Source organism: Salvia hispanica, chromosome 6, assembly GCF_023119035.1.
Source record: "Salvia hispanica cultivar TCC Black 2014 chromosome 6, UniMelb_Shisp_WGS_1.0, whole genome shotgun sequence".
Taxonomy (NCBI): Eukaryota; Viridiplantae; Streptophyta; class Magnoliopsida; order Lamiales; family Lamiaceae; genus Salvia; species Salvia hispanica.
In genome coordinates this window covers 6843649-6870066 of record NC_062970.1, presented here as the reverse complement: position 1 = coordinate 6870066, position 26418 = coordinate 6843649, and the positions used below count along the sequence as shown (strand labels likewise).

At 38.6% G+C, this 26418-nt stretch overlaps 6 protein-coding genes across 7 annotated transcripts; 2 read left to right on the top strand and 4 right to left on the bottom strand.

Moving 5' to 3' along the window:
• Positions 1–4349: 4349 nt before the first annotated feature.
• Positions 4350–5522, top strand: LOC125194575. The gene has a single exon (XM_048092833.1). The coding sequence runs from the start codon at positions 4350–4352 to the stop codon at positions 5520–5522; it is 1173 nt and encodes a 390-aa protein (XP_047948790.1).
• A 4155-nt stretch (positions 5523–9677) lies between these two features.
• On the bottom strand, positions 9678–10648 carry LOC125191740 (phylloplanin-like). The gene is made up of 2 exons (XM_048089142.1): positions 10456–10648; positions 9678–10148 (listed from the first exon to the last, which is right to left on the bottom strand). The coding sequence occupies exons 1-2, from the start codon at positions 10646–10648 to the stop codon at positions 9862–9864; spliced, it is 480 nt and encodes a 159-aa protein (XP_047945099.1). The 3' UTR covers positions 9678–9861.
• A 975-nt stretch (positions 10649–11623) lies between these two features.
• Positions 11624–13054, top strand: LOC125191738 (probable 3-ketoacyl-CoA synthase 21). The gene has a single exon (XM_048089140.1). It carries the CDS (start codon positions 11641–11643, stop codon positions 12973–12975), a length of 1335 nt encoding a protein of 444 aa, XP_047945097.1. The 5' UTR covers positions 11624–11640; the 3' UTR covers positions 12976–13054.
• LOC125191739 (UDP-glucuronic acid decarboxylase 4-like) lies at positions 13029–16204 on the bottom strand. Its single transcript, XM_048089141.1, has 8 exons — positions 15418–16204; positions 14881–15179; positions 14296–14443; positions 14131–14210; positions 13957–14040; positions 13678–13752; positions 13490–13582; positions 13029–13404 (listed from the first exon to the last, which is right to left on the bottom strand). The coding sequence occupies exons 1-8, from the start codon at positions 15680–15682 to the stop codon at positions 13186–13188; spliced, it is 1263 nt and encodes a 420-aa protein (XP_047945098.1). The 5' UTR covers positions 15683–16204; the 3' UTR covers positions 13029–13185.
• A 1124-nt stretch (positions 16205–17328) lies between these two features.
• On the bottom strand, positions 17329–19157 carry LOC125192674. The gene is made up of 3 exons (XM_048090295.1): positions 18972–19157; positions 18778–18868; positions 17329–17768 (listed from the first exon to the last, which is right to left on the bottom strand). The coding sequence occupies exons 1-3, from the start codon at positions 19039–19041 to the stop codon at positions 17633–17635; spliced, it is 297 nt and encodes a 98-aa protein (XP_047946252.1). The 5' UTR covers positions 19042–19157; the 3' UTR covers positions 17329–17632.
• Positions 19158–20354: 1197 nt separating this feature from the next.
• LOC125196709 (putative E3 ubiquitin-protein ligase LIN-1) lies at positions 20355–26045 on the bottom strand. 2 transcript variants are annotated; one of them, XM_048095321.1, is made up of 16 exons: positions 25163–26041; positions 24647–24704; positions 24349–24564; positions 24214–24269; positions 23189–24148; positions 22972–23113; positions 22639–22884; positions 22255–22549; positions 22065–22186; positions 21863–21982; positions 21654–21785; positions 21448–21570; positions 21107–21361; positions 20905–21030; positions 20681–20797; positions 20355–20599 (listed from the first exon to the last, which is right to left on the bottom strand). In XM_048095321.1, exons 1-16 carry the CDS (start codon positions 25822–25824, stop codon positions 20582–20584), a joined length of 3648 nt encoding a protein of 1215 aa, XP_047951278.1. In that variant the 5' UTR covers positions 25825–26041; the 3' UTR covers positions 20355–20581. The 2 variants fall into 2 exon arrangements, with proteins under 2 accessions (XP_047951278.1, XP_047951279.1); XM_048095322.1 differs by lacking the exon at positions 20355–20599 and having other exon boundaries at positions 20693–20823; positions 25163–26045.
• Between the last annotated feature and the right edge of the window lie 373 nt (positions 26046–26418).

Genomic DNA, 26418 nt, shown 5'->3' with positions numbered 1-26418 from the left:
AACCGCCGGTTTGTGTTGGAAAACCGGCGGTTTGTGTCAGAAAACCGGCAGTTCCTGACACAAAACCGCCGGTTCCCGACGGTTCAGGCGCAGGGTTTAGGGTTGCAGCGTAGGGTCTGAAAAGGTGTTGGAAACCGCCGGTTTTCAGTCAGAAACCGGCGGTTTTCTGACACAAACCGGCGGTTCGGTCAGAAAACCGGCGGTTTCTGGCCGAAAACCGGCGGTTTCCGACCGTTTCAAATTTTGAATTTCATTTTTTTTTTTTTTAATATCAGATTTTTTCCCATTTTTATCTATAAATACCCCCTTCTTCATCACTTCTACTCACCCCTTTCTTGTGTTAACAAGGATTTCTCTCTCAATCTCCAATTCTCTATTCTCTACCTCATTCTCTCAATTTGCTCTCTACTTGTTTACTTAAGTTGTTCATCAATTTTCATAATTTGCACTTCATATTAGTTACAACTTACAACTTGTTCAACTACATTACTATAAAAAAAATATGTCTTCTTCTCGTGGTGGTGGTGACCGTGATCGACGGGGCAAAGGAATTGCAGAAGATCAATCTACCCGTCCGAAAAAATCACGACGACCTACTCGTCGAGAAATTTTGGAAGAGGTTTCCCATGCTGAGGCTGTTCGCTTACAAGTAAGTTATAAAATATTTTGCATATTATTTTTTTTATACATAAAGTCATAACTTAATAAGTTTGAGTTCATGATTTTTCTATGTTCATCATCTTCTAAATTCTAATTCGTACATACTACATATACTACTATTTGTAGATGGAAGAAGATCGTCGTGCAGCTGCAGCCATTGCACTATCCCAATTGGGTGGTCATGGCGCGGTTGGCGCCGAATCCGATGCTGATAATTACATCTCGGTCGATGATTACGATATTGATGACGTTAGTGTTAATCTGAACGATGATAATGAGGACAGTGACGGTGACCACGAAAATGAGGAAATGCCCCCCCCCCTTCACAAGACGGCCGCGGAGAAAAAACTAAATATAAATCTGATATATTTGTGAAACATTTCAAAAAGGTCCCAATAGTTTCTTCCGCTAATGAAGTGCCGGTATTTTTTATGGCATATTGTAACTACTGCACCAAAAAATACAAATTCAAGAAGTCCGGGGGATATGGCTCTCTCATCCGTCACATGCAGACGATTCATCCCGAACTATATGGGCATACCGCTAGCCAAACCCAACTCAACTTCCAAAGTGCGAGTGCCCATGGCTCCGCCTCCGGTTCGTCTCAAACAGGTACGCCGTCCTCCGCTCTTTTAAGATATGATCATAAGCATACTACTGACGTTATGGCTAAATTTGCTGCCATGCATCATCTTCCTTTTGGTATTTATGATAATCAAGATTATGAAGATTCGATGAAAGAGTGTTATAATTTGAACTCAAAAAGACTACCTAGAACTAGTATTCAACGATCTACCAAAAATCAATATAATGAAATGAAAAAAGATTTATCACGATATTTGAGTAACTTGGGACACAAAGTGAATATTTGCTCTGATGTATGGACTGACGCTTTCCAAAAGCATGCATACATGGGAATTACGGTTCACTTTATGGACAATAGTTGGTCTTTGAACAAACGTTTAATTGCTTTTAGAGATTTTTCTACACCACACACTGCAAATGCAATTGCTTTTTTAATTATTCAAGTTTTGAATGAATATCAATTATGCAATAAGGTGTTTTCTATTGCTTTTGATAATGCAACTGCTAATACTGCAAGTATTAGCGACTTGATTGATGCGTGCTCTCCGATTATCGATGGTAAGTATTTTCATCAAAGATGTGTATGTCATATTTTGAACTTATGTGTACAAGATGCGCTTTCTTTATGGCAAAAGCATGTTGATCATATTAGAAATGCAGTTAGAGCGATCCATTTCAAGCTTGGCAAGGCTTGAAAAAAATATTGCCGTAACAGGAACATCAGGTATACAACTTTTATAATGGATGTGTCTACTAGATGGAACTCTACATATGATTGCCTTAATTCTACTTTGGAGCATAGAGATGCTTTGTGCGATTTTTTTAGAACTAATCCCTATGGTGATATAGTTTTTACGCCTAATTGTTGGGACCAAAGCATGAGTTTATGTCAATTGTTCAAAGCTTTCAAATGTGCGACCGTTGAATTATCGGGTGTTTACTATTGCACATCTGTTCGTGTGTTAGAGCATTGCATGTATATAGCACTTGGTTTTAAAACATGCATGAAAAATGCTAGATCTCGTGAGTTAATGTGTGTTTTATTTTATATGATTGAAAAATGGTTGAAGTATTTTAGTGAAATTCCAACTGTGTTTTTAATTGCTAAGTGCTTGGATCCGAAATGGAAATTAGCTGGCACAACTAAGATCTTAGATTTCTATTATCAAAATTTGCGTTCTATTGATCTTAGTCCACTTCAAAATTTGTCTTTTGATGATGATGAAACCTCGAGAGTTGTTGAACTAACCATTCCTGATAGATCACTTGTTCAAGCTCAATTTGAAAGTAGTTTGCGTACTCTCTTTGCCGAATATGAAGAAAAGTATAACCGTACCCACCAAATTCGTCCACGTACACAACATGCTCCTCAACCGCAGCAATACGGCGGTTTTGGTTTTGCTTATGATGCCCCCGATGCTCAATCACAATTATCCGACTTATACGGCTACGGCACAGGCTCAAGTTCAAGGTCCACCTCAATGGGATCGGTAAGCGAGTTAGATTTTTATTTGGAAGCACGCCACCATACTTTTAGTGATGCAGGTCCTACACCCGCCCAAATCGACGTCCTAGAGTGGTGGAGAACACACGAGAAAGATTATCCCATACTTGGGTCAATGGCTAAGGAGATCTTTGCAATCCCGGCTTCCACCGTAGCCGTCGAGTCCGCTTTCAGTGTTGGAGCATGTGTCTTGGACGTGAGAAGAAGCAAACTCTCCGCGAGAAATATGGAAGCTGTGATGTTACTTGATGATTGGGGAAAAGCTGCAAAGAGAGCGCAAGAACCGGATTGGGATGCTCGTGAAGAGAGTGAGGAAACCTTCACCGACACCGAGGATGAAGGTGGAGAATGAAGGTCAACCGTCGTCAACCGACAACCGCCAACCAACAAGGTAAGCAAGGTAAGAGAACTACGTGGACTTTGATTCCTCAATGCAATTGAGCATTAAGGATACGTAGGCACCTCAACTTAAATTTAAAATTTAAGTTGAGCTCAAGTCCTTTTTCCTTTTATTTCTTTTTTTTTTTCTAATTGTTTCAAGTTTCAACTTTACTTTTAATATGTTTTTTGTAAATTGTAATTTTGTATTTAAATTTTAAATTCAAGTGTATAGTTGTAGTATTGTTGTATTTTGTAACTTGTAATTGTAATATTGTATTGTAGAAATTTACATTCAAAGTTTCAAATCAATAAAATTGCAATTCTTTATCGTTATCAATTCTCTTTGGATTTTACTATAGAATTGCAATAAAAGTTATAACTCTAAGATTTAAATAACTCTAAAAAAAAAAAAAAAAATTAAACCGGAACCGAACCGGAACCGCCGGAACCGGTGAAAAACCGGCAGTTAGTAACCGGAAACGGAACCGGCGGTAATCGGCGGTTAAACCGGAACTGGATAACCGATATCCGGACCGATTACGGTTCACGATATCGATGAACCGGAACCGGCGGTTTTCGAACCGTGGCCACCTTATTTCTTATTTATAGAAGGCATATTTGACTACTCCATGAGTTAATAATTCCTCTAGGCCGTATTTCTTACTCCTATTTATGTAAGGCCAAATGCTTTGACAGATGTAGATGACGGTGATTACTATGCAACCACGGAGCGACATCAACGAGGCCTCGACTAGCCCAGATTATTTATCGGTCATACTCATACCTAATCGCAATCTAATCTATAGCCCAAACAAGGCCCAAGAATGTGTCGCATAGAATAATTAGGTTTTTGTTGTCTTGTTCTGTTGTCAGATTTAATTGCATAAACAAGTCTGCTTTCCACGTGCTCTGCGGAGTCTCTCCCCTTCACTCTCCATCCCCACTCACTCAATGCCATTCCCCAAATCTCTCTCTATACACCTCACCTCCTTTGACCCCTCTCTCTAGTCTCTATCTCCCCATCCATTTCTGTAATTTCCAACACCTCTCTCTAATGTCCAAACTCACATACCATCATCCCAGATAGCAACATTTAATCTTTCTTCTCTTGCCACCAAACTTTCAAGAATCCTATGCTACATCCCATACAAAAATCAAATCAAGATTCAATTTTTTTCCCATCCGAGCCACAAAAATTGATTTATCTCGAGCTCCAACAATGGTGATGGAGGTGGTGCATGAAGATTTGGGGGAAGGCAGCATGCAATGCACCAGCCACCCTTACAAAAACAGCACCCCGGGCGGGATCTGCGCTTTTTGCCTTCAAGAAAAGCTCGGGAAGCTCGTCTCCTCTTCATTACCGGTCACCATTTTGCCTTCCTCATCCTCTTCATCCTCCTCCAGATCTGATTTCGGCGGTGGAAACGCCGCCGCCCTCCAGCCTCGCCACCTCGCCCCATCCTCCTCCAACGCCTCCGAGAATGCGAGCAGCGAATGCAATTACTACTCGAGGAGGTCGAGACTGCCCTTTGTTTTGACGCAGAAGAAGAAGACGAAGAAGATGAAAGATGGAGTGGCGGTGGGGGGCTCGGATTCCGGCAGCATTGTTTTCAAGAGAAGCAAATCTACTGCAACTCCGAGAAGAGGTATGCATTTCTTGGATGGAGGTTTCTCTGATGATTATAGCCCTCATAGAAGGGGTTTTTGGTCATTTCTTTACATGTCAAAGCATTCTAGTGGTAAAAAGAGTGGGAAAAGCTTGAAAGATTCGAACTTTACACCAGCCACAGCTAGTAGCACTGTTGGATCATCTTCTGTCAATGGCAGCGGTGGTGGTAGTAATGGGGTTAGGCCAAGGGATAAGAAAAGGGAGGATTTTGTGGTGGTGGATGAGAATGGGAGTCCTGATCAAGCTGCATTTGATAGGAAAGTGTCAAGATCCAGATCTGTTGGCTGTGGGAACAGGAGTTTCTCAGGTGATTTCTTTGAGAGGATTTCGACCGGCTTTGGCGATTGTACCCTCCGCCGTGTTGAGTCGCAGAGGGAAGGGAAGCCCAAGGTTCAAGCTGCACATAGGAACAGTGGGATCAATGGCCAAGATTGCATCAAGGAGAGGGTTAGGTGTGGAGGGATCTTTGGTGGATTCATGATCACCTCATCCTCCTCATCGTCTTCGTCTTCCTCGCATTGGATTTCGTCCTCTGCAGAGGATAACGGTGGGAATTCGAAGGCGAGGCAGGTCTCCCATGGGAGGAGCAAGAGCTGGGGCTGGGCTCTTGCAAGTCCAATGAGGGCTTTTAGTAAGCCTTCTTCTGTCAAGAGGGATAATGGTAATAAGAATGTGACTCCTAATTTGGCTGCAATTCCTTCTTTACTGGCTGTGAGTGGCTGAGCAGGGAAAGAAGAGATAGGGAGATGAAGAGGGAGACAAGGGAAAAGAGTTGAATTTACTGAGTTAAATTGGTTGATATGTTAGTACTACTATACATTTTTACATTTCAAGATTGGTGTTTCTTCATGTGGTTGCTGCTACTCTGTTAATCATGTTGCTGCAGTTTGTTTTTTGCCAGTTGTGATATGTTAATCTTAGTTTATTTCTTTTTGTAGTTTTCAGTCGTGGGAGTATTGGTTCTTCTTTGTATATCTAATAAGATATTGGTATGATGAGATTTGATGTAAGGCTGGGAAATACTAAATAAAAGGTGGAGAATTTTCTTGATCCTTTTTAGACTTGTTTTTCAAAACTTCCTTGTTTCTCCCTTTTGTTTCTGAGTCCAAATATGGGATACAATTGAAATATCATTTTGCTGTTAGGATGGCAAGAATTGGTTTTATATGATAATGATGATCATGAAAAGGCATTTGATATAGTAGAAGAAGATTGTTTGACATGATTGGTGACTTTTAGTTTATGCATGGGATGGGATGCTAATCAACTTTACATGCAAAAAGAATGGATTTGGGGTTTAGATGTAGTTGTGTTTGTGCTTGTCTCCATCAAGGAGGCTTTCTAGTTAATGTGTTGCCACTTAAGATGTCACAAAAATTAAAAACTGAAAAAGGGTTGGATCACATGTCTCAAGCTGAGCATGTGCAAGGTCCCATCTTCTTAGTCTAATCATTGATCAAAACCAAAAGAAAAGAATCATATAGTTTGGTTTAGTCAAAGTGTTGCACATGTTTTGGTGTACATAAAGACACATTTGAAAGGTCTTAATCTACACTTATGCCCATCTAATCTACACAATGCAGCTGGTGTTATATAATTTAGGAAAGCAGCTATTCAAGGCCGCAAAAGTTTGGTATTCCATTCAATAATGTTCACACACACACACACACACACACAAGAGAGAGACAGAGAGACAAAAAGACTCTTTTGACCCTTGAGATCAATGTACTATTATGGATTTGTTTAGTATCACAATTTTGAATTAGAAGACTTGAAAACATTTATGCATAAGGTTAAACTATCCAACTGTGAAATTACCTTACCAAGAAAATACTATGAATTGAGTAAATAATGCTGAGCCTTGAAAATGAGTTACAATGCACTTGTGAAAGATACAGATGCATAACATCTCTATGATTTTACAAGACTCATGACATGAGTAGGACCTCCTTTGTCAGTTGCCTTCAATTCTCATACAGCCAGACCACAATCTTATTTTTAATACTTAATAGTGGAGTAGCATTTTTATTATCTCGAATGGGGATGGGGTAACATTATTTTTACTTGTAACTAAAAGTTGAGTCCTTAACATTTTCATTGCATAGAAAGTAGCTCTATATATCCAACAATGAAGTGAGAATCTTGCTTGAGACTATTCATTGTAAAATGATCATCCAAATCCATATTTAATGATTTATACACCAATACATCTTTTGATAATGTGTGTGAGAGAAAATGGAGATGTAGATTTATGAGGTTTGATAATATATGCAAAATGACCGTTATGTGCAAAAATCCATGTAGAGGATTATTAACAACGGATCGAAATTTGGATGGACACTATTTTGTAACCCACAAAACAGAGATACTACTAAGTGCCCATTTCATAATAGATGTCCATGCCATTGCAACTTGCCAGCCCCTCAATTCACTAATTTAGGGATATTTACCTACTCGGTGAAATGTGGTAAAGGGGTTCAATTTGTTTGACATTCATTTCATTGTATGGTCGAATATTTCAAGTGTGACAAAATTTACTTCTACAATGGAATCTATAAACATTCACGGCAGAGGGCGAAATAACACATGGATCAAAATATTGGTAGTAATATATCAAACAAAAAAACAAATGTTTAGTAATTTTTTTTAGAAATAAGGTACTAATTTTATAAATTTATGATGCATGTTTGTTCGGATACAATAGACAAAATATTTTTTGGAATAAAGTTTACTCCTACAAAGTTTGGACTTATAGACTATAAGTGAACAACACGACTATAAGCTCTGAGAATGAATTGAAAATCGATACATCAACTCTTCTCGCAACAGCCAAGATGTCATCTTTCACAACCTCACTGTAGGGATCAAGGTCTATGTCACCATGTAATTTCCTAACCAATTTTTGGTTATCACATTGCATGTATACCATAGAGATATTCTGCAAAAGGACCATATTCATACCATACCGAATTGTGATACCTTCCATCAATGTTGTCGACCTAGCCACTCTAAGTTCAGTCTTAAAAGCGAAGACAACCAACCTCTTTTCCATCTCTAAAGATCACACCCAATCCAACTCGACCCTCCTAGAGAATATTTATATCACTATTCATCATAAGAGTGCACGATGGAATAGGTTCCCATTTCTGCAAACAACAACGTCCAATCTTATCTACAACATCCCTTTCAAAATTGTCAGATATTTTCATCCAATTTTTATGCGTCAATGAAAGGATTTCTTTTTAGTTAAAAACTTTTTGCTATAAGTAAAATTCATTTCTCATCTTTAATATTTTCTATGCGGTACAAGTAAAAAAATCCAAAGGCTTCATAGGGTAATTTTTTCAAAAGAGATCAAACCACTTGCTTAAAAGAAGAGCTATCAAGGAAACAGGAGTCCAAGCGAGGAAAGTCATACTTCCAATAATGTAACAATGTACGTCCACCTGGACTCACAACTCAAGCCACAAATCTCACAAATGGATCCCACATGTTGCTCCCTTCAATTTACATACTCCCTCCGTCCCCAAAGCATATGAACTTTGGGTTCGGTACGAGATTTAGTAAATAAGGGGAAAAGTAAAAGAGAGAGAGAGAGGGTAGTAGAAATAATGTTAGTGGAGAGTGATGTCCACATTATTATAATGGTATAAGTGTTAATGGTAATAATATAAGTTGTAAATAAAATGATGTGTAGGGATAGTATGTTATTTGAATTTTTCAACATTAGAAAGTTCATATTTTTTAGGGACAGATAAAAAAAGAAATAGTTCATATTTTTTGGGGACGGAGGGAGTAGTATATAATTTTACTTTGTTTTATGCTAGCTACTTAAGACATCGGCAACATAAATGTCACAACACTGTAAACTCACTCACTCAGTTGTCAACATTCAACTTTAATGGCCAATTCATAGGTAATAAACTACTTTGATATGTCGCAAGATCGTTACTTAATTAAAATTCTCCAAGCAAGACTAGTTGGTAATTGCAAGAAGCGTACGCGCACATGCGACAGCTCATAGTCCTACCCAAAAAAGTGAAAGAGATAAATGCATTTGGGATTAAATAATTTGTAATGAATATTATGCCTCAACAAAATTGTTTGGGATTAAATAAATTGTAACGAATATTACGTCTCAACAAGATGGTTTAGAGAGAAAGAGAGAGTAATACATATGGGATTCAAATCGTGTGTAAAGAATATTACTATCTGTCAACAAATGGTTTATATATATATTTATACATTAAATGCACTTTAAAGCTATACCAAGACTTATACAAGATTGTCAAATACATTCCAGCAGCAGTCGGTGATAAACTCTGAACTAAGAAGTAGGAGTAACTTTTATGACTTATTTTATGATACTAGAACAGTAGAACTCTTTCGATTTCCATAATTGTTCGTCACGCATATTTCTAAATTATATCTACCTATATTTGATCTTATAATCTATACATATTTTAACTTTGTCCACAATTTTGATTTATATATAGTACTTTTTACGTAGATCAATCGAAATCAACATGATTTAATTTCTTGCGTGACATTTCTTATAATTGTTAGGATAATCGAATGAAACATTATTTTGATATATATTAGTTTGATTTAATGTTACTTTTGTTTATGTATATAGATATAGTCTCCCCTTTTACTTTTGCGGTATATACCTGAAATGATTATCACATAATTAAGGGCAGTGCTAGTGGTCTCAACCCTATAATATAAACCAACCCACATTTCCACAATTAGAGGGAAATGATTACTTTCTGGCCACTAAACTCAGTTCTAAGGCCGTTAATGTCACAATCTCCGTCCAAAATACGCATGATTTAATAATGTAAACTGCTAAAAAATTAGTATGATAATTGAATTAGATAGACATAAATGCATGATACATGTGACATGTGATATAAATATCCAAGGTTCAATACATGATTAATAGTAATACAGTTGCGAATTGATAATGAGTATCTTAGTAATTTCTTCAAGTCATTTTTATCATGTCCACATTCCATTTATTGATATATGTAGTGGAACACAACATCATATATTGAGAGCACTAGTGCAAATTAGCATTGAATTGAAAACCGGTGGGAATCAAGTTGGCGACGTTCATGAGACCGGTCACAGTGTTTCCGATGAACTGCAGGTTCGAGACTAGGCCGCCGACAGATGGCAAGCTCGCGTTGCACGAGGCAAGAGGCGTGTTGACAGCGAGCCTGCAGCCGGAGAGGAGTGTCGAGAGAAGAAGGTTGACGGGGTCCATCAATATCGAAAATACACCCGAACCATCTGTTGTAGCAGTAGACACCACATTTCCACCACACTGCAGCTGCACCAAAGCATCTACACCACAAACCAAATAATAGTACTATAAATTTGGATAAATTCAGGATTAAGTTGGTGCATAAAATTATAATTTGGTCAAAGTTCAATAACTTACACATCATTAATTAAAGGAATAATTTTATACATTTGTTTGGAAGATTTTAATTATATTGGATTGAAGAGTTGAATATGAATTGAATAATCTTATACATTTAATAAGTTACATATCATTACTAAAAAATAATTTTGTCACCCCAAAGTAACATTTGTATGGGACGTTCATATCGGAATCAAGAATTGAATATGAGTTTAGATGCGAACGTACTAGGGAAAACGGGGGTGGCGGTGGCATTGACACCAACGTTTCCGTTGGAAGTGCAGAAGAGAACGCCTTGGATTCGGAGAAGGCCAAAATTAGGGCCAAGAAGGCCTCCAAGCCCAACAAGCTGAGCTTGAGCGAGTGGCAATGCGATGCACCCGATCAAGAGACCTAACCCAAGAAGAGATTTTAGTGCCATTTTTCGAGTTGGTGAAACTCAATTAGGAATGGTGCCATATTTATAGATGAAACACAAGAAGGGGTCTATTATGTTGATCATAAGCGTGCATGTATGCATGTACAAGTTGTATGGTTACGTATCAAGTTGGGATATTGGTTGATGCTCATGCACTTTTGTGGGCTTCACCTACGTCCTAAGTGGGGAAACCCTTCTTTGAAATTTTTGCCATATTTGAGAGCTACTTCTTGTATTTTTTGTGCTACTATTTTAGCTGTGGAAATGCTAGCCATGCAAACTGGGATAGGAAACAAATGGTTACCATTTTTTTTCCATTTTCTATTACTCCGCAGAGTTGAATTTCTATAATTAATACCGGCATTTTCTCATATTAGAATATGGTCAAAATTTATTTAACTAGTAGTACATTTCAGTCACCATAGTTGAATTCTGACATTTTCTTGAATCATCTTCATATCTAACGAGAGAGAAGAAATTAGGCAGACATGTCAAGTGTTGGAAAACAAGAAAAAAAGAAGACTCCCACCTCTTTTTTACTATTAATTGTTTTATGTAATATTATTGTGGCCCAATCGATAACTAATTTGGTCATGGCCCAATTTATTTAAGTTGGTGGCCCAACTCATTTAAAGCCCGCAACCCCTAGCATTCCCGATGGCCCAATTGATTTAAGTTGGTGACTCCTTAACTTTTGGTTGGGACTTTGAGGCTCTTATAATGCCAATTTATTCAAGTTAAAATTACGAATAGTAGACTTCTATAACTATAAAATGTTAAGATAATAGGAGTAGATGAGTGCAAGGCATAAAGCAATAAATCAATGCACCTTTCTTGCACAAAACCTCCTACAAACAAGCACAAAATGAGTGTCTACTCCCACAATTTCCATGACTTGTATTCCCCCATACTACGACACCACCCCAAAACAATAAAACCTCACAAATTACACATCCAAGAAAACAAACATTCAACAACTTAATTTTTAAAAAAATATGGCCGCATCTCTACTACATAGCCTATGTGATCTCACCACCTTCACCAACAACTTGCTTGGCTTGGCCCCAATCCTAATAGCATCCATCTTCTACCTCACTCACAAGAAGAAGACCACGGTACACCTCCTCGACTACGCATGCTACAAGCCCCCGCCCTTCTACCGCGCCCCCGCATCCATGTTCGTGGAGCACCTAGAACACGAGCACGAGCTCGACCAAGAAAGCGTTGACTTCCAGGTCAAGATCCTCGAGAAGTCCGGGTTCGGGGAGGAGACCAGCATCCCCCCGGCCCTGGCCCGCCTCCCCATCGACAAGTCCATCTCCTTCTCCATCGACGAGACAAAGACGGTCGTATTCAACGTGGTCGAAACCCTCCTCCACAAGTCGAACACAAACCCTAGGAACATCGACATCCTCATCACGAATTCGAGCATGTTCTGCCCCACACCCTCACTGAGTGCCCTAATTGTGAACAAATTCAAGATGAGGAGCAACATCATGAGCTTCAACCTCTCAGGAATGGGATGCAGTGCAGGGATTATATCCATAGGCCTAGCCAAAGACCTACTCAAAGTCCACAAAAACTCACTAGCCCTCATTGTAAGCAGTGAGGCTATGAACCTAAACTGGTACACCGGCAAGAACCGGTCCATGCTGCTCACCAACTGCCTCTTCCGCCTAGGCGGCGCCGCCATACTCATGTCAAGCAGAGACCAAGACAAGGAAAAGGCCAAATACTCATTACAACATCTGGAAAGAACTCACAAAGGGCGAGACGACAGATCATACTCTTGCATCATTCAAGAACTCGACCAAGACAACAAACTCGGCGTCTCCATCACAAAGAACACTGTGGCTGTAGCCGGGGAAGTCCTGAAGGCGAACATGGCCGTGTTGGGGCCTAGCGTTTTGCCTTTAAAGGAGCAAATAACCTATGCTCTCTCCCTTATCTTGAAAAAAACATACATACCTAAATTCAAAAATGCTTTTGAGCATTTTTGCATTCACCCTGGCGGCAGGGCTGTGATCTCTGCTATCAAGAAGAGCCTGAGCATGGAGGAAGAAGACGTGGAAGCTTCTAGAATGACGCTGCATAGATTCGGGAACACTTCCTCTTCGTCGATATGGTATGAGCTAAGCTACATTGAGGCAAAGGGGAGGATGAGGAAAGGTGATAGAGTGTGGCAGCTTGCAGTTGGGAGTGGATTTAAGTGCAACAGCGCGGTGTGGAAGTGTCTGTGCAACGTCGAAGGCCACGACGAGACCAATGTGTGGAGTGATGGGATTCATTCATATCCGGTGGAGATACCAGAGACCATCAACATACTTTAATTTGATGCTCATTTTATGATGTGTTGCCTTAGTTAGTAATTGAACATTTAAAATAACTGCACTATTAACAAAATATGATTGAGATATATTAGAGTTTTTTCCATGTCTTCCTAAAACACACACACATTTGTATTATTCTTGAGCAAGCAAGCTAATAGATAACATGAGTTTGGCTTACATAGATTCATGCATTAGAGATGCATACAATTTTTAAGCACTAGAGGTGCCTACAGTCTCCTTCTCATCGCCAAAGATGCGTTGTCTGAAGTCATTGACCATGCGAGGAAGGCCCTCTCTCAGTGAGACAGTCGGCTCCCACCCGAGAAGCTCCTTTGCCCTTGAGATGTCTGGTTTCCTCTTGTGTGGATCATCCTCTGTGTTTGGTCTGAACTCAATCTTTGCATTTGGATCTATTGTGTCTTGCACTACCTATATATGTGCAAAATTAGAACATATATATATTCCAACTGCCTTAATCAGAATCCTTCCAAATTAGAACATGTCTTTGTTCTACCTTAGCTAGTTCAAGCATGGTGAATTCACCGGGATTCCCGAGATTGAAGGGGCCCACGTGCTCGCCTTCCATTAGCCTCATCAAGCCCTCCACCTGTCCATATCATGCGCAGGTTGCAACAAGAGCTCATGTTCTTACCAACTAGTTCAAAACATATGACAGAATCAAAAGATTGTTTTTGTTTTTACCAAATCAGAAACATATTGGAAGCTCCTAGTTTGCTTTCCATCTCCATAAACAGTCAAAGGCTCCTTTCTCAAAGCCTGCAAAAAGAAAATTCATCAGAATGTAACAAACTGTACTACTATCTCTGATGCTAGAAAACGAGCATTCGTGTGATTGATCTGTTTATGCCTTTGCAGGCAAAGAACAGCAGTAACGAGATTGTTTTATGTCTGAATTCCAATTATTGTGCCTCAGGGAAGATTTTAAAGTAAAAAAATGTGGAAAATAGTGTTTGGACTTACCTGAGCTACAAAGTTGCTAACGACGCGACCATCATCAGTGCACATACGCGGTCCATAAGTGTTGAAAATTCGAGCAATTCTAACCTGAAAAACAATGACATATATATACAATGTGTGACTTGCTGCATAAACTGCAAATAGTGAAGTACTAATATTTTGATGAAATCGTATAACCTCAAGATTAAGTCCCCTGTGATAATCCATGGTCAAGGTCTCAGCCGTTCGCTTTCCCTCATCATAACAACTCCTAACACCTAATTATCAAAAATCCAAACTTATTCAAACAAGATTTTTGTATCCTAAGTTTCTAAGATAGAGGATGAGATGAAACAAACTTACCAATGGGATTGACATTGCCCCAATAGGTCTCGGTCTGTGGATGCTCCAATGGATCACCATACACTTCACTTGTGCTCGTCAGCAGAAAACGTGCTCCAACCCTCTTAGCCAGTCCGAGCATGTTTAACGTTCCCATCACATTCGTCTTGTAAAGAAAGTAAAGTTAAGGATTCTTCAATTCTATAACAAACTTTGTAGTGCTCATGGAGTTCCATCATCTCCTTTTTTCTCATGAGCAAGAAACAGAATGGGAAAATCTTCCTTTTGTTTAGACACCTATTTCAATTTTCTTGAACAATCCAAAGTGCATTTTAGATTCTCCTCAAAAATCAAGAAATGTGAGCAAGAAACCAGGGGAACAAATTTGGCCAATGTAGCTTGCAAAAGTACCATCATCTCCATTTTTGCATAAGCAAGAGACAAATTTGACAGTTTTACTTTGTTTAAGATAACCTTATATGGATAATGCCCAAAAATATTCTTGCAAAATCAAAAGTGGATTTAGACTCCCCTCAAAATTACAAAATGTAATCCAAACAAGAAAAACAGAACAAAAACATATGTAAACAAAGATTGCAAGGATATGATTGTCTTGACAGGGTTGTACTTGTAATGTACAGGAGAGGCAGGGCAGGCCAAGTGGTATATCTGATCCACCTCGAGCAAGATAGGCTCGACCACATCATGTCGGATGAGCTCCATCCTATGACCTGAGAAATGCTGCACAAGGTTCTCCTTCCGCCCCGTGAAGAAGTTATCAACGACGATCACACTATCACCACGGGCAATCAAACGGTCCACCAAATGGCTCCCTACGAAACCAGCTCCACCAGTCACCAATACCCTCAAACGTTTGCTTTTCAATCCCAAAGGAACTCTTCCACCTGCATTTATGCACTTGTCCATTCTCAAAACAGAACACCAAGAAATAAGAGAGCTTAAACCACCCCTCTTAAAATGTGAGAATTTCTTAAAGAGTTTATGAGAAACAATGCAATCCCTCATGCTTTAGGCCATGGTGTAGCAAAATTAAAGAAAGTAAAAATATAAATAAATGGATCTTGAATTAGTATGCCCTAAAACAGAACAAGAAACATTAAAAAAAATCACAATGAAAATTACCTGCTCGAAAATGACTAATTTGATCGTTGTGTAAATACGAAAATTGGGTCTGAATCCCGGTAGATTGATCGGAGAGAGGGATCGGCCCCTTCTGAGGCCGGGAAGATGAAGGCATAACGCCGAAAACCAGACACGGGATCGCGATTCCTATCAACAAACAAACAAATCTTTGTTCTTGAAGAATATATCGAAAAGGGGAAGATGCAGAAATGTTTCTCTGATGTTTGGTGTTGCTCCTTCTCAGCAACTGCTCATCACTTCCCATTTTTCTTCTCCTTTTCCTTTGTTCTCCTGTCCCTTTTCTCTTCCTCTCTTTGTTTATGTCTGAAAATGATGGCTGTAATAAAAGAGGAATACACAGATTTCGGATTGCGAAATAAATGAAGATCTCCAAATTGAGAAACAAGAGAAATTCAGGTGGAGAAAATCAGATAGTAGCGATGAATTAATGCATTTGCATGAAATGAAATAGATTCATTTTTTTGGTTTGGTTTTTTGCGTGAGATTGTTTGCATGGGAGTGTGTGTTGTGTGTGAAAAACTCAAAGTGAATAGGGAGTGGGGAGATGAGATCTAAAGCTTTTGCATGAAATTTCGGCGTAAGATCGCTGTCTGTGCGTGACTCTTGCTATTTTCTGTTTGCTTCTTATTTTTCTAACACTTTCCTTTTCTTAAAAATAAAATCTAGTACTATTGATTTTCACATAATTTCTCTTTTCTCCTTTTTCTTTTATGGGAAATGTCAGTAGATGTAAGAAAATACTACTACTTCTTTTGGTTCGATTATAATTTACTCCACTATATTAAACTCAGTTTATAAAATAAATAATGAATAGTACTATTATATATGATGAATAAATCGTCTCAAAAGAGGAAAATATATGACTGAGTAAATTGGTGATTGATTATAGAGCAAACATGCACATATCTTTGATGGGAAAGGTAAAAAATCAAGAAGTTATGTATATTTATTAGGAGTATATAGCAAATCTGATTTCTTGCCAATTTTGTTGAGAAGTTGGTAAATATGATAAATTCCTAAATATTTTGATTACAAGCCACTTCACCAATAAAATCACTTGATTATTTTGGGGGAGTGGGGCAATTTTCTTATGGCATGGGGAGAGAGTACTATTTAGCAGTCTTGAATTAATACTATACAAATTGTACATTATTAGATCATCAAAATTCACAAACATTACACATGCAGCTACATTTTCCATGGCAACCTAACTTGTAGGTCTCGTAAAGTTGATCCTAGTACATATGATTTGTCTCAATAAAATTAAAATTGAATATTTCTTGATTGTGCTGTACAATTTGGTTCATAATTCTCTTTTTAATTGTTTGGTTAAAATGTTTTATTGCCTGGATCAATAATATTTTATGATTTTTTTGATGCTATAAAAAATCTTGGCCTGCGTTTGCAATTCTCGGCCCATGTCCACAGTTCGAAGGCTTGCGTCTACAATGCTCATTTTCACTTTTAAACCCAATTTATTAATATCATCTCAAATTCTCAATGGAGTAAAATCTATACTCCGAACATATTGCTACGTGGTGTATACATCCAATTATAATTGTAGGAAAAAGAGAAAAATACTACGAGAGTATATTTGCAATTGTAATTGGTTGAACACACCACATGACAATATGTATTGAGAACTAAAATTTTATTCATCAAAATTCATTGCCTCGTAGCATGTCCAGCCAATCATAATTGTAGAAAGAGGAAAATAAGAAGGGAGAATATTTTTACAACTATAATTGGATGGGACAGCACATGACAATATGTTTGGAGACTAAAATTTTATTAATCACTCTAATCCACAATTATCTCTTCCAGCATAAATTCTTTAACCATATAAAGAAGATCTGATACAAAAAAGCATGTAGAAAAACACACCGAACAAAGAATAAGAATGGTATGCATTTTTCCCCTAACTGTTGAAATTGCAAAGAATATGAGCAGAAGCTTAACACTACAACAACACATCCACAACCAAATTAGAGTAAGGGAAAAAAAACCTCGTTGCTTCATCTCAGTATTCAAATCCCCTACTGAAGCATAAAAATCGAATAAAGTTTGCTAATCTTTATAGATTGCGGCCGCACCATGTATGACTATCCAATATGGCATCTGAGTTTTATTACGGATATTAAGAAGTGGAGTATGGTAAGTGCAAACGGTTTCTTACTCATCCAAAAGTCAAGATTCAATTCTTGTGCTGATTCTCTTTCAGGTCTAGGAACTTTGCCACTCGTTCTGTTTTCGCTCCTGACTTGTGGTCGTAGTACTCGACAATAGCAGCCCCAGATAACGCAGCAAGAGTAAGTGCTTGAGCGTGCAACCTGATTGCAAGTGTTAGTGTTTTTTTATAACAAATCAACCTCAACTGTTAAGATACTAGACTGTGTTAACACGCTGCTGGGGAAAAAACTCATCAGCTTCACGATCACAGAAACACACGACTCGGCATTACAAGACTTTAAGATGTTATGCTACTGCAAACAGACAAGATTGACAGTAAAATACCCTTTTTGATCTCACCTCTAAATTTGACAAGGGAAATCAAGAACCCTAAATTGACTTCAGTTAGCCCATTGCACAAGAAATCGGATATAACCACACTCAAGATCCAGCTTTGGAAGAAACATGATATCACCATGCTCAGGTACAGGGGTATGTTTCTTGCGACATAAACAGAAAGGGATACAACAAAATATATTCCTAAATTGCAATATTTGTATCTACAAGCTAAATTAATGATCAAACCTCAAATTATCATGCAACTGTTCAATCCTCAATCCACTTTAGAAGCCAAAATCATGTAACCTGTTAGCAAGGCAAGAACCAATGCTAACAATTGAGAAGCAAATTACACGAATGCATCTAACATTTTTCCAAATCACAACGAGCACATAAGAAAACACATCAAGCAAAATTTTCATCATTCATGCACTCTGCCAACAACATACAAAAACCATAAAATTAAGTTTTCAGTCCTCAATCCAGTTTTAGAAACCAAGATCACGTGCATTATCATCAAGGCAATAACCTCAGCAATTAATACCCCACGAATCACAACAAGCACATTAGAAAACGCATCAAAAACATTTCTTTTCATAGATATGCCAACATTCAAAACCATTACTTCACAACTCATTATATATCTCCCAGAAACGACCTAATTGCAATTGTAATCATCACAATCCCACGAAACAGCATATGCACAAATTATAACAACATCATACACATCAATTGAACAGCAAAACTCACAAAAAAGGGGGAAAATCTCGTTTTAACCACAAAATCCAAATGTGAATTCGGTAAAGAAGAAAAAAAAAAGTAGAAGCGTACCTAGCGTGAATGATCTTGACGCTTGTTTTCATATTAGGTTGAGACCAATTGTATGCCATTGAGCCCAGAATCCCACTCGCCCACAAAGTCCCTAAAAACATAGTATTCTAATCAAATTAAAAAGATAAAAATACCAATAAAAAGCCAATCTTGGAGAAAAAATAGGTGAAAAACAAAATTGAATTCATCGTTACCAACAGCACGAAGCTTGTGCTCCACAACCCATTCCCTCAAAGCTTGAATTTTGCCCTTTTCTTCTCCCATCTTTTTTATTTTCGCTTCTCGTTTTTTCTTCAAAGTTTCTAATATTCAAAAGGGTTTTTTACCAGAAGAGAATTCTAATGTGGAGAGCGCAGCTGCAAAACAGGAATTCCATCAGTACACGTTGTTGTAGCGTGTTTGGTTTCATATTAACCGACTTTTGGAAATTCAGAAAAATTAATTTTCAAGAAAATTAAATACGGTATACCAAAAAGAAAATCAAGGAATCTTATTACGACAAAAAGATCTAATTTCCTATTGAAACGTGAATTTTTAAAGCTTAAGTATTTGTATTATACTGCCTCTGTCCCACATTAGGAGTCACATTTAATTTTTTGCACACTCAATTTACAAAAATGATATTATACCAAAATAATGGAACGTGATTCCTATTTTTATATATTAATTTTATGCAATAAAGTGTGAGTAGAAAAAGATTATTAAAATATAGAATTTATTATTATTTATGAAATATTTTACTCAGAATTCTTAAATTGGGACATCCAAAACTGATAATCGATCTAAAGTGGAAAAAAGAGAGTACTATAAATTGATTAAATTCTCTATTGCTAGTAGTCTAGTATACAGTATATATGCATTAATGGCTACTCAAGTTCTCCATAGTCATATTTCATTAAAAACAAAATTCTAACAGAAAATTTTGTATATAGCTATTCAAGTAGAAGGGGTGCGTTATGTTGCTAACTATTTAAATTGCTAACTCTGTTAACTCATCAATGCAGTATATTAAAAATGTCAATACGGTGATATTAAAATGTCAACACAAATTATCAACATATTATATTAAAGTTCAAAAAAATCATGCGTCGATATTTTAATGTCATCTGTTTACGTTTTTAATACATTACATTGATGAGTTAGCAAGTTAGCAACTAGCAATTGATTATATCCCTCAAATAGTATTAGTTAATGATGTATCATCGTCCAATTTCATTAAAAGCAAAATTCCAATAGAAAATTCTAAAACCTAATGAACTGACAGTAACTGAATATTTTGCGAACATCTTTTTGAAGGAAACATTGAAAATTTAAAGATTTATCTGTCGTGATCTGATTTTTTTAGGGAGGACTGAGGAGGGGGGTTGGTCAAAAAATACAATCGATTTAGAGCAAAATTTGGTATTTCATGTTCATTTACAACGTGATACAATGATTAAAATCATCCTCTACATTTTTTTGAATTCTTACTCGTCTCTCCTAATTCCAACAAAATTTTAACTGGCAGTAAAATTAATAAAATACAAGAAAAAGATGTGCAAAAGAAACATCTTTTGTTATCCAAGTGTACACACTGATGATTAAAATCATATTGCTCACTCGCGCAATAACATTAGTATTTAAAGAAAAACAATGAATACACACTTACTATTGACTTTTAGAGATATTCAATCAATTTACACCCTTATATGACAAACAATTTACAAGGACTTCATCTCTATATTTACACCAAAAATTGTATTTCTGCCCAAAATCCATAAGAATCACCAAAAAAAATAGTGCAATTGTCACTGCTCATCTTCCTCTAAAGAGGGATCCATCCCTGTCATTTTAGCATAAGTTTAGTACTAATGAAGAAATTATTAAAAAATTAAAATAGAAATAATTAACATGAGAAATATACCTTAATCACTCCTTTCTCAGTGCCACAAAGAATCATGTCATTGGCTGAAAGTAGGCTTGTAATCTTGCTTCCAGCTGATAGCCTTCCAACTTTTTGTTGTGTCCCTCTCAACCAAATCTGTGTTTTTTCAGCCAAATGTATCACTAAAACTTCAATCTTGAATGCAAATGTACAACAAGTGAAATATTTTAATGAGAATTCAAGAAGTCTATGTGGTTGCATACCTGCAAGCTGCTCATTGATGTGCTGCAGTTTAAGTAGATGAAATCCTCCACAACTTCCATTGCTAGAATGCTTGATCCTTTCTCCGGCACCACTGATGTTTGAGGCCGGCTGCTTCGTCTCCATTCCTACATTACCTATCTCATTAGTTCAATGCAGAGCAAATGAACTTTAATGCTAGTCTGAAAACACATTCTTCTTTACCTTCATCTTTGCGCCCTCAACGGAAGAGCTTGCACTATACAACCAGTCTTTATACAAAGAAAGTGACCTAATAGGCTTGTTCTGCATCCAGCCCTTTGATGGCCCTTTGATCTCTTGTTGCCGATTGTTGCTTATCATCACCTCCAAAATGCTTGAATCAACGCACCCTGCGTAGACCTTTCCCTGCGCCACTCTCATGCATTTTACGTTCTTGTTCTTGACCACGTCTCTTGCTTTTCTTGAACCATCAATCACCTGAAGAAGAAAAAACACATAAGTTTTGTTTCACATTTGTTGTCTTTTGTTATAACTTGTTATGTTTCCTAACTACAGATATATACCTTTAGTTTATGGTTTTGAGTAGTAACAAAAATCAGTTCCCCTAAAGAATCTATGCTTCTAATAGATTCCTTTGTAGGTATCACTTCAATACACTCAAGATTCCTCTGCTGCATTTGCCACATCTAAGCAAAAAAAAAACAACACAGACGCAGCGTCAACAAAAAATGTGTTTTTTCATAGCATCCGCCACAATCATGATTACTACCTTGATAGTTTTATCAGGTGAGCCACTCAAGAGGCAGCTCCCCGGATCATAGAGAGCCAAGCATGTTACAGCCTTTCTGTGCTCCTTCCTCTCAAGCACAAGCGTCACTGTCTGACCCTTCACCTCCCATGCCTGCCATTAGGTCATACGCGTTATGAATCAAACAAATTTAGCAGCACAATATACAAGAAAAAAGCAGATCAGTGTACCTTAATAGATCCATCAGCATATCCACTGCATAAATAGCCCTTGTAGTAAATGAGTGCAGTCACAGCTGCACTACATTTAGTCCCCGCCTCCAAGATCTGGCTATGAACACACGATATACGCTGCATATGTGGTTGTTTTAGCTTAACATCAGAAACCAAAACATGTGGAATAAATCATTAACACCAAAACAAGGCTACTCACCCACTTATTTGGCTGGAAATAGTCAGCCACTTTGAGCAATTCCTCAGCCATCCAAGTCACATTCGACAGACGTCTAAGTGATTCTCTGACACCTTCTGATAGACTCATTATTCTCTTCATCCCTGCAAGATAAAACTCAAGCAATATTACAACGATGAAATAACACACTTTTTAGCAACTTTTCTTTTACCTCTGCCTGAAGTGTAGTTGTAGATGCACAAGCAAGCCACAAGGCGTTCCTCAAGCTCAAAACCAGGGTGCACGAACTGCTCGATGCTATGCAGCAGGATCTCACAAGCAGCATGCCTCAGTTCATCATGACCTTTCATGAGCTCAAGTCCTAACCAAGCAGTAGCTACCAAACTTTCTCTTGCAACTCTTCTTATCTTGCTCTTTAGTCCCTTGTCCAATGCCTCAAATACACGTGTCCCTAGCTTCAGTATCCGCTGCGCGATCTTGCTGCACCATGAATCTACTCCACCATCCTGCAATCCCAAAAAGATCCAACATTTAAGCTGTTTTATATAAGGAGTCTTGACTTTCATAAGATTTAGAGACCAATTTATGAAATTACCTGCAAACTTTGATCAAGAAAGTCATAGGTTTTGATCAGATTCTTATGCTGTGATAAGTTCAGACCAGTTTTCCTCACCAGCCAAGCCATTGTGTAGGCCTCTCCAGTCCAAGAAAAAGTCCCACCAAGATTTGCTAGGATGAACGATGAAAGGGCCTGTGTTTGTGGGGATTCTTCGCGTTGCAGTGCTTCAAAAAGGGCCTCTGCCGCTTCTTCTCCATACGTGGATTTTGCAGATGTATCTTCCTACAAGAATGAGGGATAAATTCAGCTTATGACAAGAATGATTCCATGATTATGTTTTTTTTTCTTTTGTTAAGAAACTTGACTTACAAAAACTTCTAGCTGTAGTAGTACATTTGCTGCTAGAACTCTGTATTCAGGAGTAGAATTCTGGGCAAGTAAGAAAAGAGTACACAAATTGCTGCTGCTTCCTTGTTTCTTCATCTCCTCCAATAAGGATATGGCAGATGATCTAGTACAAATTCATGATCACAACTAAATAAAAGTGATAAGTTTTGTGTAAGTAGATTTATGATGAGATATGCACCTTGGCGTTTTCAGCAACTCGTTGAAGAACTCGAGAGCAGCAGAGGCAGCTCTTTCTTGGTTACTCGAAAGGAGGGCGGCGAATGGCGTTGTGTGGGATATTTGGGATATGTATCTCCTGCATTTCCCATCAAAGCACATACTCTTTGCTAGTATATGAGCCAAGGAGGCGACCTCATCGAGGCTGTCCCTCCTCGGGGCACGAACGAGGGCAGAGAGCACCCCAGGCGGGGTGATCGCTGCCAGATACGTGCTGTTCGTCTCAGGGTCGAACGAGGTCACCATTCTCTCTATGATCATCAATGAGGCAGCGGGAGGGGTGATCGGCCCCACCCTATGGCTCGTGGAGGCAGTGCAGACTACCTCCACGAGGCAGGGAAGGAGCTCGAGCGTTCTGACCTCCGCGGGCGGTGGGTTGATGAGGTAGATAAGGATGGCTGCCTCGTGCATACGCCGTTTGAGGGCAGCAGCAAGGTCGTGTAGGTGCAACCCTTTTCGTTTTATGTCGTCCACGGCGGATGTGTTGGAAGTGATAATGGTGGAGAGTATGGCTAGTGATGTCCTTACTACCATGTCTTCTTTTGAGGTGGAGATTGATATAATGAGCTGATCTAAGATCATGTCTTTTAAAAGGGAGTATTTGAGGCCTGTCTTTGTGTTTAGCGCTTGGTAGATGGTGTTTATTTCCACGGTGTAGTCTACCTCGGTTTTGCCGAGCTCTTCAGTGAAGCAGAGCTTGGAGATTATTCTCTCGACTACTCCATTTTGTTCGGTTTCCTCTAGCTGTTGCGTGGCTCGGGAGCTTAGGCTCTTTGCCCGTCTCCATACACCATGATGGGGAGCATACTGATATGTTGATTTGAGGCCGGAAGTGGAGAAACTCCGGTTAATGCATTCCATGTTTGTTCTATCAATGTTAAGAGATCCTCTCCTCTTCTTGCCAATGGATGTTCTTGCATTCCTACATTGCTTCTAATATGTCAGCTATATGCCAATTTTTAGTGCTAGTCAAGTGTTAAAACTTACCATGATAGTGTACCAATGTGATTCGGATATTCTTCTTCTTCATCTTCATCGCAACTCTAGTTGAAACAAAATTGTTTGATTTTAGTTGTAAATTGGTTGATTTGTTTTTTATCTATAAAACAAGAAAGTACCTACCTCAGAGAAAGTATCATCATCAAGTTTGTCAGAAATTGAGGATTTTGGTGTGTCTGGTTGGGATTCTGTAAGTATGTCTTTGAGACATTTGGTGTTCGGATTGCTCCTAGCTTGTGCTTCTATGCTCCGACGTCGTTCCAACGTTGGGGCACAACTAACGACGCGTAGTTCTTCTTGCACGTCGTTAGATATGCTTTCTTGGTTGGTAGTAGGTCGCTGCACGAGTATAGTACTATTACTTTTCAAAACTGTATCATATGAAAGCTGATTTTAAGATGAACTCATTATGATCACTTACATTAGGATCATTAGCTTTGACTCCAATTCTTTGCTTGCACGATTTTTGAACTCCGCTCCTAAAAATCTCATAATTAATTTCAGAAACATTTATCACACAGCGCACAACATTAAACAAAAAAATCTTATGGTCAGAAGTAATTTCGTATTTGAAAAATTCAATGTCAAAGTAATTGAATTAGGTGCGTCTACTGAAGGACAAATAATCGATTTTGAAAAAAAAATCTAGCCATTTACTTACCATTTAGCACCATTCATCTCATTTTTTTAGAATAAATTGGCATGCAAAATTTCTGGTGATCGAAATATGACATACCACCTGAAATTACACGTAGATTGAATAACCGATGTAAAAACTCTTGTAATTAACATACTATAATTTTTTGCAATTGACGTGTAATTTTGTATGTCACATCGATATCCCGAATGCTATAAATTTTTTGTACTACTAATATTTAAAAAACACACACATGTAAAATAAACGATAGGACAAAATTGACAACGAAGAGAAACTGACAAAGGTGTAGAAACGGCGTCGGTCCGGCTGGAATCCGCTGCGGACATGATCTGGTAGTACATCAACCAGGGCTTGTATCTTCCGGCGATCCATCTCATGGCATCATCGATCATCCCATCGTCAAACTCATCCAACGCCACAGAGCAGTCCATAGCTTCCCCAACCCCACGCCCCACAAGCAGCGGCACAAGCTCCCGCCATATTCCGGGGGCGAGTTCACGACACACGACCCTCGGACAAATGGAGACCGCCTGAAGGAAATGCGCCGCGCCGCGCCAGTGGTGGGCGCGCGCGAACTCGACGGCGGCGAGGTAGAGGAAGGAGGAGCAGAGGAGGTAGGCGTTGGGGATTCCTAAGGTGGCGCCGCTGCCGTCCAGGGAGGCCGGAATCTGCAGCATTTTCTCGGAGGCGTCGAGCCTGCTCTCTCTCTCCTCGTAGGAGTGTGAATCGAGCGCGGCCTCCGCGTTCTCGACGCCCCAGTAGAGGTTGGAGAGGACGGAGTGGTCGGAGAATTCGAAGAATTCCTGGGATTGGATGTTGAGCTTGGAGAAGCATTTGTGTTTTAGGGATTTGTTGGCGAGGGCGGCCTGCATGTGGCGCTGGATTGCGCCGGCGAGATCGCGGGCGGCGGTGATGTCGATTGTTGCTGGTGGTGGTGGCATTTTGAGGTCATGAAGGTGGAGAAGATAATCGAGATGTGTTTATATGTGTGGGAGTGAGTGATACTGATAATGGAGCAGCTCGTGACGAATGGAGACAACTCCAAACTCCATTTTAGGTGTTTTTTTTCCGAATATACATACACACTGCTACTCACATAAGTTACTGCTGTTGCTTCAATCCACAAACAGAGATTAACAATCAATTACTTTAATTCTTATCTTGATTGGGAGATGTCTAGAAATTGTGGGGAGCTTTTCAGTGTGGGTTTTTTTTTATGATACATACTCCCTCCGTCCTATAAATATAAAACAGTAAATGTTAAAACTGATCCTGAATATATGTTTATTTTATGATTTTAGACCTATACTTTATCTTTTGAATTTTTCCATGCTGTACATTTCAACCCGGATCACAATTGATCCTACACTAACATTTCCGTCAATTTTTAAACGGTTTAAACCCCATTTTGGCGGTTTTAAAAAATCGTAAAATGGACATATGTTCAGAACCAGTTTTGACCTTCATACATTTGGTTTTCAATATATTAAATTATATTCCCTCCGTCCCATTTAAAATGAAACATTTGAGAGTCG

Bases quoted from the DNA above. Each gene is read 5' to 3' on its own strand.
- LOC125191739 (XM_048089141.1), bottom strand. From the start codon at position 15,682: ATGGGAAGTGATGAGCAGTTGCTGAGAAGGAGCAACACCAAACATCAG. The intron at 14,211-14,295 runs GTAAGTTTGTTT...TTTGATAATTAG, and splicing joins GGGCAATGTCAATCCCATTG to GTGTTAGGAGTTGTTATGAT. The intron at 13,583-13,677 runs GTAAAAACAAAA...TGATATGGACAG, and splicing joins TCCAATATGTTTCTGATTTG to GTGGAGGGCTTGATGAGGCT.
- LOC125194575 (XM_048092833.1), top strand. From the start codon at position 4,350: ATGGTGATGGAGGTGGTGCATGAAGATTTGGGGGAAGGCAGCATGCAA.
- LOC125191738 (XM_048089140.1), top strand. From the start codon at position 11,641: ATGGCCGCATCTCTACTACATAGCCTATGTGATCTCACCACCTTCACC.
- LOC125196709 (XM_048095321.1), bottom strand. From the start codon at position 25,824: ATGCCACCACCACCAGCAACAATCGACATCACCGCCGCCCGCGATCTC. The intron at 23,114-23,188 runs GTGCATATCTCA...AATTTGTACTAG, and splicing joins GAGTTGCTGAAAACGCCAAG to ATCATCTGCCATATCCTTAT. The intron at 21,031-21,106 runs GTAAAGAAGAAT...TAGGTAATGTAG, and splicing joins TTGAGGGCGCAAAGATGAAG to GAATGGAGACGAAGCAGCCG.
- LOC125191740 (XM_048089142.1), bottom strand. From the start codon at position 10,648: ATGGCACTAAAATCTCTTCTTGGGTTAGGTCTCTTGATCGGGTGCATC. The intron at 10,149-10,455 runs GTACGTTCGCAT...TTTGTGGTGTAG, and splicing joins CGCCACCCCCGTTTTCCCTA to ATGCTTTGGTGCAGCTGCAG.
- LOC125192674 (XM_048090295.1), bottom strand. From the start codon at position 19,041: ATGGGAGAAGAAAAGGGCAAAATTCAAGCTTTGAGGGAATGGGTTGTG. The intron at 18,869-18,971 runs GTAACGATGAAT...CTATGTTTTTAG, and splicing joins GCACAAGCTTCGTGCTGTTG to GGACTTTGTGGGCGAGTGGG. The intron at 17,769-18,777 runs GTACGCTTCTAC...ACTTGCAATCAG, and splicing joins GTCAAGATCATTCACGCTAG to GTTGCACGCTCAAGCACTTA.